Here is a 15,461-nt window from a genome sequence, read left to right on the forward strand (position 1 = left end):
AATGTATATACTCCGGATAATCCTGATCCTTCAGATCACCTCAACGCTTTCTTTAATAATATCAGTAGAATATCGTATCCCAAAGTTGATCCCAGCAGTTTGGATAGAAAAATTACTATCAATGAAAATCAGTTGTGCTATTAAAGACTTAAGTAAAGGGAAAAACGCTGGCCCAAACCGTGTATTGAATTATTTTTTAACCAATTCTCCAACTCACTCCCCTAAACTTGAGGCACATTTCACCTCTTCATCCAGCTCATTAAGTGAAGCGTTAATTATTTTGCTAAAATCTGAAAAGGATGCTCTCCTTCCAAAGCATTGTAGACTTTTTCCCCTCATCAATGTAGAGTGTAAGATCTTCTACAAGGTATTACCTAATAAAATAGCATCTTTATCACCCAAACTAATTAAGCCTGATCAAGTTGTGTTTGTTAAAGGACGGAATATCGCTTCCAGTACAAGACTTTAATTTGATGTCCTTCATGTGATCGCCAACGATAAAGGATAGACAGGGTTATGCCGCATTGGCTTTGGATGATGAAAAGACCTTTGATCTTGTTAATTGGGCTTTTCTTTTTCAGGCTTTGCATTGGCATGGCTGTGGTGAGGGTTTTGTATCCTTAGCTAAACTTCTTTATTCTGATCCCAAATGCTCCTTTTTTATTAATGGCCACTCTTCAGATTTGTTCCACCTCAAAAGAGAGACTAGGCAAGGATGCCTCCTTATCGCCCATTTTATATATACCATCCCTTGAACCTCTATTGGAATGTATTAGGAATGATATTCTGATCCAGGACATTCGGTGTGGTAACATGAATCCAAAATTGCTGCGTATGCAGAGGATATTCTTAGATTTCTCAAAAATCCTAAGCAGCATCTACCTCATTTATTAGCTGTGTTAGATGTCTTCTCTTAACTTTTTCTGTTTTAAACAGGACATTGATGCATTTGGGTTTAAGTGATGTGGCAGCTCTTAAATACTTGGGCCTATGTTTCACCTCTTCCGTAGACAGTACTAGTAAATGGATTATGAAAACAATCCTTGATAGACTAACTATATTCTGTCTGGACCCCTTTGTATCCATCTTGGTTGGGCAGATATATTAAGATGATGCCTTCTACCAGTGTACTGTATTACTTACAACTACTGCAGATCCCCTTCCTGCCACGTTTCTTACCTCCGTGGATCGCATCCTAACCAATTGTCTCTGGGGTAGTGTTACAAACAAAAGAATGGCAATTGCTAAGCTTAGCGTTTCATATGAGAATGGGGTGTCCACTTCCCTGGCTTCAGGTGTTATCACACTGCTTTTATTCTCAAACAATCACCTATGGTATGCTCAGCCTGATGGCTAGGACTTCCCTACTTGGTCTTCCCTTGAGGAACAATTGATTTTCCCTGATAAATTCTTGTTTCTACTACTTAAGTTAATTATGTCTCCCGAGGCCAAATCTATATATATATATATATATATATATATATATATATATATATATATATATATATATATATATATATATATTGTTGGCCAAAAATCCCATTGTAAAATGGTCTATTCAGCAACAATGGGAAAAGGACCGAAATGGTGTTTGATGACGAGACATGGTCTTTGATCTGGACTAAGGTGAAGCGTACATCAAACTCTGCAAACATTACACAAAATGTGTTCTTTTTCTTACACAGAGCATTTATCACCCGTTGAAGTTATACAAGACTGGTCATGGGTCCTATGGCAATTGTTGGTCCTCTGGTAATACATGGAATCCTTCAAGCACATGTTTATTGTTTGTACATTTATTCAAAAATTCTGGCATGATATATGGTCTTCTCTAAAATCAACCTCACACTCTCCTTTGCCAATGTTTTATTAGACAGTAGTGCTTTGCATGCACATCTGGGTGATGATGCATGCATATTATATGATTTGTGCATTGCTATTGGCTAATAAGTGAATTACTGCTAACTGGAACCAATTTCATGACCTTTCTCTTACAGGTTGGTGGAACAATGGGTGTCAGATACAAACGTTGGAACAGTGTATGGCCAAGCGCCTTAATGTAATCTTGAAAATTGACACCAAATGAGCCTATGTCAGCAATTATCTGGCATATCACATGTCTGCTCATGGCTCACAAATTACTATCCTCTTATGCATTTCAATTTATACCAGGCAATTCGGCATTACCAGGTTGTTTTTGCACCAGTTTATGCCTTTCCTGTATCTCTTATTGTATCATGTTAGTTTCTTGTCATTTGTCTCCGCCCATTAGTCCATTTTAAACTTCCGATTGGTAGCTCTGGGTTACAGGCTGCAGTTAAATGATACATTTTAGAATTATATTTATCCCAGTTATATCTTAATCAGAATTACGACATTTCCGGATCATTGCTTTTCAGAATGCTGAACCCTACTGATGTTTCATGTTTTAGATGGTGTATGGGTGCTAATGCTATTCTAATTATTTCCCATGAGATAATATTTGTTATTATTGTTGCTAGACTGCATTGGACATATCCTCTTTTGATGAACAACTGTTATTTCAAATATCTCTTTGCTTTAACTTAAATACAAGTTAAACAAAAAAAAACAGATCACTGAAAACAAAACCGTTGAAAGCAACTGCAGAGTTTCCGTGAAAAAAGTTAGTAAGGGGTTAACGACATAACTTGCCTGTTTTATGTATTGTCCTTTTTTAATCTTTTTCTTGTCTTTGTAGTGAATTTTGTAGGTATTTTGTTACCACCAATGAAAGAGCATAATATATAAAAAAAGAAGGCATTTTCCTACATCACAGGTAACAAACCTGTAGTCTGAACGTGTAAGTGTTCGCTGATGTGGGAATAGCATGACAGCCACACTGCTGTTTTGTACATAATTCAGAGATCTGGTTTTCCTCGTCATGGTGGGCATTTCACTACATGTTTAGGATTTTTTTTAATAGGAGTCCGCTCCCCATAGCCACTTCCCATGCCCACAACCCACACTACTAAAAAAAAAAAAAAAAAAAAAAAAAACAAAAAACACACAGCATTTAATATTCCCTCCCACCAACCCGGAAAAAAACAAACGTATCGTAACAGCAGCTTCAACAAACGTGGTGAAACTACGACGCGGTGGCCAGATACCATTGCCACCGCTGCAGCACTGCATTATACATATGCAACCAAAGGCCTCAGAGCTAATCCAACATCCTCAGACTGGATTATAAAGCCTCCAGAATACCAATGCAATTACATCATTCGTCTTGCAATTGATCAAAATAAATTTCAGGATTATACATTTGACTCAAAATGTACCGAAATTGGGAGTTTCTGCAAAGGCACCATTAGAAGTATAGCTTTCTAGAATGATAGCAATTGGTAGGTATTCGGGAATTTGAACAGGTGTGCTGTCAAATTCACCAAAACGTTACTGCCATTGTTCTGGCATTGCAGACCCATTTAGGCATGAGGAATTCTAGGACCAAGGTATTCTAGGATGAAAGTTCTTTCATACTTACCAGGGAAAATAAAAATGAAGAAAGCACTGATGCCCCCAATGACTGAGATGACCTCACTGATGTCTGGAACAAACATGGCAATTATCAGCGTCACCAATATCCACAGGATAGTCAGCACGATCCGGACACACTTCTCATAGGGTTCTGTGATCACCCTATACCGGCGCTTGTAGTTCATCCAGACATCATACAGGACAGACCTATCAACCAATCACAGATTATTACAAACCTTAGAAATCACCAGAATATAATATGTCGACAATGAGTAGATGGAGCAATGCATCTTTTCTTGGGCACCAACTAAGGACTACCCTGAAAGAAATCCAGGTCATGGTTTATGAACCTAGAAAAAGCAAAATAATCGCCATCATTTTGAATTTGGCAGTAATGGTTTATAATTAAAAAGACTGGTCACCCTTTACTGCTCTGGCAAATTTAGAGGTTGTAGGGAAATGGTAGGAAATCTATTTCCAGCATATGGCTGCAGGCCTTTCCTCAAGAAAAACAGGAATTCTCGCCAAAGTTGACTCCTCCAAATATTAACAGAGTCCTACCGGACTACATCATGGGAAATAGAAACCACTCCATTGGGAAGATTTACGCTGCAGGTCCGAGGCAGTAAATTGGTTACCCCCAAAGTACATCCTCGAAAATAATTTGGCAGAAACCATTGTGAGACTTGGCAGTAATATTGATAACAATTCATAAAGACAAGCCATCACTCCATCCAAATACAGGATAAATCGAGGTTCACCCAGCCAAGGAAGCACGCTTGCTTGGAGCATCAAGAGGATGCCAATTCACCAGGACACCACTTTAAAGAACCGTAGACCTCATCTAACAAACAGGGCTCCGTGCACAAATGTCACATTGTCCACTCTGTTCTTCAGGAACTGCAATGTGATATAACATAAAGAGCAGAAACACCTTTGCTGAATGTGGAGTTCTAGGTCAAATTACTTCTCCCTCACCCCCCAAAAAAAGATTTTGGAAAGACCGCTCCGGTGAGTTTCTAAATCGTATTTGAGCTGCACTCTCCACAATCCCATACTCGCCCAAATTTTGCAAAAAAAAGCGGGTTTGGAGTCCACACCAACGTTTTCTCGTTTTTCTTTTTTTCTTCCTTTATTGGTTTACACAGGGGAAAAAATGCATCGCATTTCAAAAACAATGGAAATTCGTTTCCAAAAATAGAAAATGACCCCAGAGTGGGTCCTCCCAAGTGCAACACTCCTCCTAATTCGAGGAGTTAACGCGTTTCGCGGCTGACTCGCTGCTTGCTCACAACAGTTAGCCCTCTTTACCAGGTACCAATTTAAAACATGAGAAAACAGGGAGAAAGGGGAAGGGGGAGCAACAGAAGCAAAAATCGACAAAGGACCACATTTGTAATCAGTATTCAAGACCAATTCTGTGTCAGACATCTTTGCCTAGTGTGGTTACCACTCAGAAATGCATTATTTAACTGACATTTTCAAGTATATACTTTCCACAATGGATCACAGTTTTTCAAATTGTTTCCATTTACTCAGTTCTCGTCCCCATGGATTTCCATTTTTAGTTGTCAATATGCTCATAAAATTTGCCAACTAGTTCGGATGAAATTTTGCCAGCATAGCGCTCTCTAAGGCCCGTTCGACCTAATTCTTTTTCTGCCCCTACCTCATACATGTATTATTCGTACTAGGTAGGAATTTTAAAGTGCATAGTGCATTAGCAGCATTAGTTGTTATGTAATTTTAAAGTGACAAGTGCACACTAAAAACATCTTATCTCAGCCTGTTAAAATACAAAAGTCTATCTAAACAACTACAAGTTTAGGTCTCCATGGTTTCCCCCCGATGCATGAGCAAATAGAGATGGTGTCTCGCCCACAAATTTACTCCATAGGGCTAGAGTCTATAAAAGGATCCCATCTAGTATTGGATCTCTGCTCAGGCCCCTGTACATATGCTTACTTTATAAGGTGCTTAGTGCATGGATAATCTCCGTTTATTCATCCTTAATGGTAGAAATGGAGATGACATAATCGTTATCCAGTAATAGGCGAAACCATTTCTTTCCTTTTTAAGCCCCCTCCAATATTCATGGGTTGCTGTGTGGTCACTGAGCTGTGTTAGTCCAACTAAGCCTTCTTCCCACCAGCATTACAACGTCTCCCTCTCTCCCTTCTCTCCTCTCCCAACCTCATGAAGAGAAAAATGTGTGCAGAATTAAAATTCATTCGCAACAAATGTGCTAAGAAACAAACACAGATCTACCAACACAATAGAAATTTTAAAAAAAACATTGAAAAATGACTACTTGATATCATATACCCCCAATTCATACAGTCAGGGGTTTCTCATTTGTCCCTTGTTTCGGAACATCTCTTCACTCTTAAGAGGCCGTGATGCATGTATTGAAACTGATTGTTCAAGACACAAAGTAAGCAACTAGTTATTCTTATCATGGCATGTGGGCATGGGCATATGAACATTCCTTTAGCAGCCTAGAAAGGTGCATAGCTCCTCATCAATGTTATGCCCATTGGGCTGTTTTCTTTCAAAGTCTAATATACACCTTGTTTCTTTTTGACTCAGCTGCTTCTCCTTGTCACCTCCCCGAGGGCCCAATTCTATTTTACATACACCAAAGAATCTGAAACTGTCTATTTCTTTGTTATGGCTTTCCTAAAAGTGTTTGGCCATTGGATAGTTAACATCGTTATGTATAATGGCACGCACATGCTGTTGTATCCAGATCTTTAACTTGCATTTTGTGCTGCCGATATAATATTTCTGGCAAGCACAGGTGAGGGCATAGACTACATAGTCGGTTTCACAGGTGATCCGTTGTTTGATCTGTACTCTGTGCCCTGTCACCGGATGTGTGAAAGTTTCTCCATCAATTGCATATTTGCATATATTGCAGCGTGTGCATTTATGAAAGCCTTTCCATTTCGCCGTTAGCCAGCTTCCTGATATCTTCTCTTCTTCCTTGGTCATAAAACTTTGGACCAACATGTTTTTGAAAGATCTATTCCTTCTAAAAGTGACCTCGGGATGGGGTTTAAGGCTTTTGGCTAAATCCGGGTCAGCTAGCAAAATGCTCCAGTGTTTCTGCAAAATGTGTTTAATACTTTTTGACTGGTTATGAAACGTGAGTATACATCGAGTGCTCTTTCTCCCTTCTGATTTTTCTTTGTTATTATTACCAGCTAGTAGAGTGTCTCTCGATTGCTCTAGCTTTCATGAGGCTCTCTCGATCACTTTCTTCGGATACATCTGTCGTTTGAACCCTGCGGCCATCAGTTTGCTCTCTCTGTCGTACGACTCCAAGGTGGTGGTGTTTCTTCTGAGTCTCACAAATTCCCCATAGGGGACACTCCAAATCACATGTTTGGGATGTCCACTGTGTGCATGCAGGGGAGTATTGGAGCCAATCTTTCCTGTGCAGCTCACAGGTTATTTTATCGTTGACAATTCTGATATTGACATCCAAAAAGGTAATAAATGTCCGGCTGTGAGTCTCAGAGAATCTTAGGTTTTTTGTGTTTTGGTTCAATTCCTGAACATACTCTGACCAGCCCTTTGCAGTCCCTCTCCAGATGACAAACAGGTCATCGATGTATCTTAACCATAAAACCACATTCTGCGTATGTATCCGATTCCCATCCGACCATGCCTCAAGTTCTTCCCATGCCCCCATCATTAGGTTTGCATAGGAAGGCGCAAAAGTTGTTCCCATTGCCGTCCCTTGCACCCGCTTGACATATTCATCATTGAATAGAAAGGCATTGTTCTTAACGCATAAGTTGATCATTTGCATCACCATCTCATTGTGTTTCATAAAGTTCACCGATTTGGTATTCAAATAATGTAGACATGCTGTTTGCCCATCCTCATGTCCAATCGACGTGTAGAGGGAAACAACGTCCATAGTTGCCATCAGATATTCTTTTTCCCAGGGAATATTTTCTATTTTGCACAGGAAATCAGGGGTATCTTGTATATATGAGGGAAGTGAACAGAGGGGAACAATACCTCATCGATGTATTTCGATACATTTTCCAATGCTGAGCCTATTAGGCACACAATGGGTCTCCCAGGTGGTTGTTTCAAATTCTTATGGACTTTGGGTAAAAAGTATATTGTCGGAGTTATGGCATTGCTAATCCATAAGAATTTGTATGTTTCTTCCGATATACTACCCATTTCTTCATATTTTTTTTAGAAAGGATTTCACTGTTCTAATTTCTGCATGGGGTTTTCTTTCAATCTCGTATAGCACTTGGTGTCATTGAGCTGTATATATATATAGGACTGGCATAAACTTAAAATTGAGGTTAGATTCGAGAGTAAAACAAAATGATTTCTCAGAGGATACCAGTGTAGGAGTACTTTCAAAAGGAGGTGGAGTAAACCACGATTGTAACAGTTTAGTAGAGAATGAGGGAGAAGAAACTCAGACTTGAGTTTTAAAAAAAGAAAAAAAGTAGATCCACTTCTCTATGTAAAAAGAGGTTGCAAGATGGAGTCCTCAAGAACTGTGCAACACGTAGAGAGGCCAACTTCACCAAGAACACCTTCCCAAACAGCAAACGAGGTTATGCAGGCATACAAAAATCAGGCAAGCCCAGACAGGTCACACACAAAATCATGATCAATCCAATCAACCAGCGCTGAGAAATCCCAAAGCAGAAGAAAACTGACCCTGCATGTGTCTAGTATACACAAAGTCATCCAGCACCCGCAAGACTAGAAGCCGGACGGATCCCACATTTGCTGCACATTTTTCAAGGACTTTTCCAAGAAACAATAAGTCAATGACATGGCAAGAATTGCTTTTATCCCGAGGACATATAAGAAAGCATTTGACTATTTGTAGAGCATTTGTAAAAAGGAACTTGACCGATACTGGAGGGGAGGGAATCGGGGTTGGACTGGGCCATACAATTGTCTCGGGCACCAATTAAAAAAAATGCCCCACAGTTGCAAATGGCAATTAATTCCGTTTTGTGACACTGTTTGAATAGTAACCAAGTGGGAGTTTTCTGATAAAGGGTGATGCAAATTGTGCATTTTAAAGAAAATGTATTCTGCAACACTAGTCAAAACTATTAGCCACAGAGAGAATTATCATCAAACTGGCCCAAATTGGCAAAATAGTGGTCCACTTTGACCCAAAAAAATGGGCCACACCGGCATTTATTTTTTTTGGTTCGGCCATGGGGCTATTGCCCTATGGAAATGGCTGGGTACTATGTTACACTTGTGGTTAAGTTTATATCTTTGTATTCTTTTATTATTTATTAGCATTTGGTTTTAAAGACAAACCGTTTAGCTATTTATCATGTATCAAAAGTACAAATCAAAACTTGAACACAGTAAAGGAAATAAATAAATCAAAAAAGAAAGTTGAAAATAAAAATTCTCAGCAGCTAAACGGGGGTCCTGGCCCCTTCCTTTGATGCTCTTTACAACAGAAATGCCCCTCTGTACCGAAGCAAAGTAATCATTATCTAATTAAGAATATGGCATTTTGTCCATCATCAAAAAACCTTCCCTAAGGAATGTTAATAGAGCCAGTGTTACCACCCATCTGTCACCTTGGAGTAGAATGCTCCACCAAACATCCACAGTCAACATTGTACCCTGCAGAAAATATTTTCCCAGTTCTTTGCAGTTTTAAGGCCGGGTGTCAGGTGGTACAATGTTTCTGGCTGTCCTTTACACAGTCTGCACTCAAAATTTCAGGCATTTTTCGCACTTGATCTATTTCACGAGTTGGCATCAAATTCAGGTGAAAACGCATTATTTTATTTGAATTCTTATAAAGCACACGGCCGCCCGAAAGCAGGGCGCTGAAGAGAGGGAAGGAGAAGCTTGGTAAGAGACAGAACCATAAACAAATGCAATCAGAATAAATGGGTTTTAAGAGCTTTTCTGAAGGCCAGATGATTGGGAACGCATGAATGGAGTTCTGCGGAGCCTGCAAGGGAATTTCTCCAAGTATATTGGTTGTCTTCGTCTGGATCTATGTTCTCGCCCCTTATGACCATCGAGTTTCATTTTTCTCACATTCTCCTGGGTGTTGATCCAGTCTTGGTCCAATAATTTGCATTTCACCTTTGCCGGATTCCTCATTAAGATGTCTTCTGGTGGACACAAATCGTGCAAGATAGCTAAGCAACAGTCTTTCCATGCCATGTGGACCCCTTGGGTTTTGTGCTGTAGTGCCTTATTCAATACTTTGAAGCCTCCCTCTGATGATCCTAACAAGCACCTACTGAAAAAATCCAAGGTTTCCCACAGAGTCCTAGAATATAACAAAGACAGGCCCAACTCTTCTCTTATTAGTTGGATGGGAAGACATGATGGCAAAGAAAGTACTGACCTCCAAAATAGGCCCTCCAATTTGGGCCACATCAGTGCTGCTCTGTAGGTAAAGATCGGTGCCACTTTCAATCTGTAAAAGTCGATCGCTGGAGATAGTGAACTTGCAGTGTTTTGATTGAATCAGGCGGGCTTCAGAAACCAAGTTCCTGGTCTTCGATCTTAAGACCATTTCTCTTTGTGCATCGGCTGCACTATTATTTACACACATACCTAAATCGGTGATAGTTGGAACCTCGATTTTTTTTCTCCCTTTAGGAACCACAGTGGTTTAGTGGCGCTCTGCTGACCATTTCTTCCTCCCAGGATTGGGATTCTCGATTTTGCTACATTTATTTTTAGGCCGTTTGCAACCACCAAGGCGGCCAAGGTATTCAATTGTCTTTGCAGTCCTACCTGCGTCTAATCCAGGAGGATTAAATCATCTGCATAGATTAAACGGCCTAATGGTTCCCCCGCAATTCTTGGGGGAAAGCATCAGATGTCAAATGCAGTAGAGGTGTCGGAGATGAATTGATTAAACATGGCCAGAGCGAACGTACAACCCGGTTTCAAGCCTTTCAAAGTTTTTGTTCGGACAGGTGGCCGCTTTTATGCAGCCCAATCTGTAGGGAAGTATTAGAATGAACCACCATCAGGGCTTCTCTGATATCCAAAGGGCAATCTAGTCCCTTAATTTCTTCCAGAGTGGTGTTCTTTCAATGGTGTCAAACGCCTGGGCGAGGTCAATTGAAGCTAGGTATATATTCTTCCCTTATCTTTTTGCTTCACTTTCGATTTGATCAGATTGATTAGGAAGAGATTTAGGGATGTCCCTATACCTTTAACAAACCCCGCCTGCCATTTGTTGTGCCTTCCCGTCCTCTGGCTCTGCTCTGTTAAGGCCCTCAGTATTAAAGCGCCAAAGATCTTAGCCATTACATCCAAGAGGGCAATAGGCATGTAATTACCTGGATTAGACCTATTGCCCTTCTTGAATATGGGGACAATGATAGAAGAGCGCCATGAATCTGGGATCCTCTGTTCTCTTGATGTTTATGAACAACTCATGCATCACACTGGCCCATTTTTCCTGATCTTTCTTTAGCATTCAGTTTGTAATACCATCTGGACCTGCCGCCCTTGATTTGCACAGTTTTAATCAGATTCTCAATGTCGGGCCCATCTGTCAGGAACAACCAGGCTTTCTTTGTCATTCCTTCTTCATTCTTCACCCCGTTTTCCGTAGCAAATAGATCACTAAAGTGTTTACACCAAACATCTGACGGTACTCCATTGGAAATCAGAGGCCTGCGGGGCAGTCAAGTTGATAAACATCCTCCACATTTCAGAAGTATTTTTAGTTGACACTATGTGCAATATATTTTCCGCATCCTGTTGATGTAAAATCCACTTGTGTTCTTCATTCCAATTTGTATACTGCCGTTGTGTCTTTGGAATCTTTTTTAAAACTAGCTCTTATTTTCCCTTTCAGCTCTTTTTTTAAAGCTACGTCCACCATTGAAGGAATGCAGTTTTATGAAGCCTGGGTGGTGGCCCCTCCCCCCAATCTCCTTAAATACTGTGAGGTTTGGACCCCTGTCCCTTTCTCCCTCTGGATCCTTACACATTTTGAGTCTATTACAACCTGCTTCTAATTGTAGGTCGGATTGCCCCTGTGTTGCGATCTCCCCCCCCCATCAGTCTTTTGATAGTCACCGACAAGATACCAAGGTCACTGGAATTAGTCAACCTTATCAGAGGATTACTCAAGTTCCCATGCATATTTTCTGAAACAAATATGTAATCAAGAATCTTTTCCCTCTTTCCTCTTCTCCAAGTGACTTGAGCCGGGATGTCCCCTTCCACATGGCTGTTGGCAATGTAAATATTTTTTTCTTCCAACTCGACCCTCCAAGAAAGCCCTCTGATGACTTGTGAAGTTGCGTTAGTAGAGGGCTCAGTTATCAATCTCGCTCTCATCAAAACAACGGATTTTCAAGTCACACAAATTAGGATGTCCAAGTTGTCCCTCGTTTCCATGGCTTCTTCAATTAAGGCATAGACTTCTCTTGCGAATCCCTCGGCTGCTGTTGAGGTGACATTCCAATAAAGGTTTAGAATGAGGAGTATCCTCTGATCTTTTTCTTTGACAGAGCCTGTACAGACTGCCAGGGCATGTATTAGAGAGGATGGGCATTTCTCATCAATTACATGAAAGTTTCTGCTGTTTTTTTTAATGCCAATAGGCCTGCTGCAGGTTGGCCACCCTTAATGGCAGGACTTTAATAGACTGTGTAACCCTCCAATAATGGTAAATCCCGCAACCATGTCTCCTACAGACATATGATGTCGTGGTTCTCAAACTTTAAGTCTGAAAAGGTGGGCAGAGCCTCTTGTGTTCCATGAGGCTAAGGAGACATCTTTGGCAAGGTCTTCCGGTTGAGCCACATCCCCTAGTTTTGGTTGCTATGCTGTAATATTGTCAGTGGCTAATGCCAGTCACGTCCAATTTTCCACCTTCGCACCAGGTGTCGTACCATCTTTACAATGCCCTCTGGTTCTGTTGTCGTGGATTCTCCACCGTAATTTGAAAATACAAGTTTTTGTCAGGCCTTTCTGGGGGCCTTTGTTGTCAAAATATCTGTCCCTTCTCCGGTTGGATTTTAGGTAGTTGCACCCCAGTTCTCTCTTACTTACTAGACAGTCTCTCCGCGGAAAAGCCCGTCTTTCCTTGCTTCTTCTCAGAGTGTTCTCTTCCGTGTCCATTTCACAGTGCAAACCCCAAGGTCAGCAGTCTACTTCCTTCTTGCAATAGTAGGTTTTTTTCTTGCTCTGGGAGTCTACATATGCTATCGCTTTGTCCAATCTACCCTCTTCTGGGAACTCTATCAGGTAGAAATCTCTCATTCCATACGCCTAAACACCGGGCTACAATGTAGAAGGCATAGGACATTAGCCCTGTTTAAGATCAGATCGTGGTTCATCCTTCGAACTCGCTCCAGCAGTAGGCGGTAAGTGTTATATCATTTTCTTCGCCTCTCTTTTGCCCTCCTATGTGGCTCTTATGCCCATTGGAATCTTAAGATCTCTGCCATTCCTTCTACTTTCTAGAAGAAGTTTGTGCCTTAGCTTTTTTCTCCTCCATGGTCATAAGGGGCAAGATTTACTTTGTATTCTGGTCAGAGTTTTCATCCCTCACCGACCATCTCAATTTTCTTATTTTGGTCTGAGTCACCGATTGTTTTTGAATTGGCTTTACCATCCCAACTTATTGTGGCGGCAATCCTTGAATCTCTCATCTTCAGTTGTTTCTTCCAATGAACTGGACTCAGCCTGGTACTCGTCAAAAGCCTGGGTGTCAGGGTTCCTCAAATCTCCCTCCAGCCTACTTTCCTCTCACTGTGTGATAGAATAAGTGGAGAGGTTAATGAGTTCCTCCATCTTGTTCGCCTCCTCTCTATGCCTTACTGCAGATCTTAGATCAGAGGTGCTAGCTTGCAAAAATAGGTCTCCTTTCAGGCAAAATTATATTCATCAAATGCATCGGTCTCGGCTATTTACGAGGATATGGCGAAGTTGTGGGGGGTGGGGGGTACATACCTTTCTTCAATTTCTTTTGCTTGATTCTTTCCCCGCCTCTCCTAACTTGGTGAATATCTCATATTTCTTCTTAGAAGCTCTTGGGGCAAGGTCCCTGTCCCCATCCAACAACCAAGGTTCTTTTCATTTTAACTGCAGAGTTACAAGAGAATGCAGGACTCTTCTTTCTGGTTGGAAGGTCTCTTGACTTGCAGGTTTTGGTGTCCGTACATGGTCTGGCGTCAGAGAAGCCGACACATTCTTAACCCTTGCCGATTTTAGACTCAAATTACCTCTCTTCGCTGCCTGCTCTTTCTCCTTTGTAACTGGAATACATTTTTTGCTCTGTTCCTTCAACCTGGGTCATAATTATCTCTCTTTATCCATGTCAGCTCTTCTTTCATTTTTATCTTGAATAATAGGATCTATTATACTATGCAGAATGCCCGTAATCTGTTCATTATTCCTATGCAAGTTATTTTGAATTGCTGTAACAAAACCTTTCATGAACAGCATCTTTGAAAGAAGCGTTGCTAGGATTGTTGATTGGTCCTTGACTGCTCATTTAATATAGTTTCATGAAAGGGGTAAGAATGAGTGTAAGAGCAGCTATTTGCTCAGCATCTATGGATGATTTATTCTGTTGGTCCTTTTGAGCAGCTGCCATATCCATTAACAAATCCTCATCTGAAGGGGGTGCTGGCAATAATCAATGAGAATCCTCAGTTGAAATATTGGGGTTCTCCCGGCAGATATTTTGTTTGATCGGCTCTTCATGTCTACCCGCTGCCACCTCCAAGTTTGCAGTACTAATCATAGGTGTGGACTTTGAAAAGATGTCAGGTTTGTTTGTAGCAGTTTTATTGTTTGCGCTTTCACTCATTTCTACACAATTCCTTCATCCCCACGTGACACTAAGCCGGTGACTGGAGTTTTATTTTCAGGTTTCCAGAAAACAAATCTATGCTTAGAGTAATATTTCTGAAGTCAAGGTGGGGGGCTTCCATACTGACTTTCCCGATGATTGTGTTTTTTTTAAATGCAGGACGCGAAAAAGACTTCTTAAATGTATAGACTGTGGGTATGGATTTTGTTGGTGTAACTGTTACTTCCTCTACAATAGATACTCCGTCTTCTTCTCCGGAGCCGGAAGGCCTTACCATGTTCTGTTTCTGCAGAGTAATCAGGCTTAAAGTTTCCTGTTCGCGAGTCTCTTCCATTGGCCCTTTTTCAGGCCCCCATCTGCAGCCTTTCACAATAGATGATCAGTGGAAGCCGTCTCACATCCTATTTCCACCCCCGATATCTCAGGGGCAATGGCCTTACAATTTCGGCCCCCTTGAACCTTCCATTAAAAGTCCCCCCAATGGCCCCTCTACGGTGTCCAGTCATAATTTCGAAAACATAATTTCGAAAGTCAAAAAAGTCGAATCAAAAATGTCGAAAAAAAAAAATGTCGAATTGTTTTTTTTTTTCGTTATTTTTTTTGGGCTCTAGTTTCTGTGAAAAAAATAGGTAAAAATAAAAAAAGGGGGGGTTGTGGAGGGACCCCCCATTTCGAAAAAAATTTGACTTTTTTTTCGACTTTTTGACTTTCGAATATTTTGTATTCGAAATTATGTCTATGAACCCCCCTCTACTGGCCCAATCCGTCCTCCCATTGGCTCAGGGGCCACAGGGGAGGTCAAATGACCACCCTCCATTTGATCGGAAATGTAGCCTCTACCTATTTCCCCACCCTGTATACTCGAGAAGATTAGGGATGCCAGTTGTACATTCCAAGCAGGACTTATTTTTTATCCCCACACACGGGGTTAGCAGTTGAATTTGTAAACTCTCGCTTATCCACACGAGTACAGTGTAACTGAAAAGCTGCTGGGATCAAAGGGCAAAGCCCAGCAGTCTCCCAGCCACTCCTGGTTCACTCCCAGCTAATGCTCACAGCAGATCCCCGCCGCAAAGGTAAAGACAAAAGAGCTGCTCTTGGTCATGTAATGGATCTAGGGAGTTAACCAGCACCA

General features: G+C 41.0%; 1 protein-coding gene across 1 annotated transcript in view; it reads right to left on the bottom strand.

Annotated features, from left to right (window-relative positions):
- SLC38A8 (solute carrier family 38 member 8) overlaps positions 1 to 15,461 on the bottom strand; it is a 279,534-nt gene that overhangs the window by 41,970 nt on the left and 222,103 nt on the right. Inside the window, exon 8 of the mRNA XM_069604781.1 lies at positions 3,503 to 3,702. Within this exon, the coding sequence (XP_069460882.1) occupies positions 3,503 to 3,702 (200 nt within the window). The remainder of the gene's footprint in view (positions 1 to 3,502; positions 3,703 to 15,461) is intronic.

Source organism: Ambystoma mexicanum, chromosome 1p, assembly GCF_040938575.1.
Source record: "Ambystoma mexicanum isolate Mex_15411 chromosome 1p, UKY_AmexF1_1, whole genome shotgun sequence".
NCBI classification, from domain to species: domain Eukaryota; kingdom Metazoa; phylum Chordata; class Amphibia; order Caudata; family Ambystomatidae; genus Ambystoma; species Ambystoma mexicanum.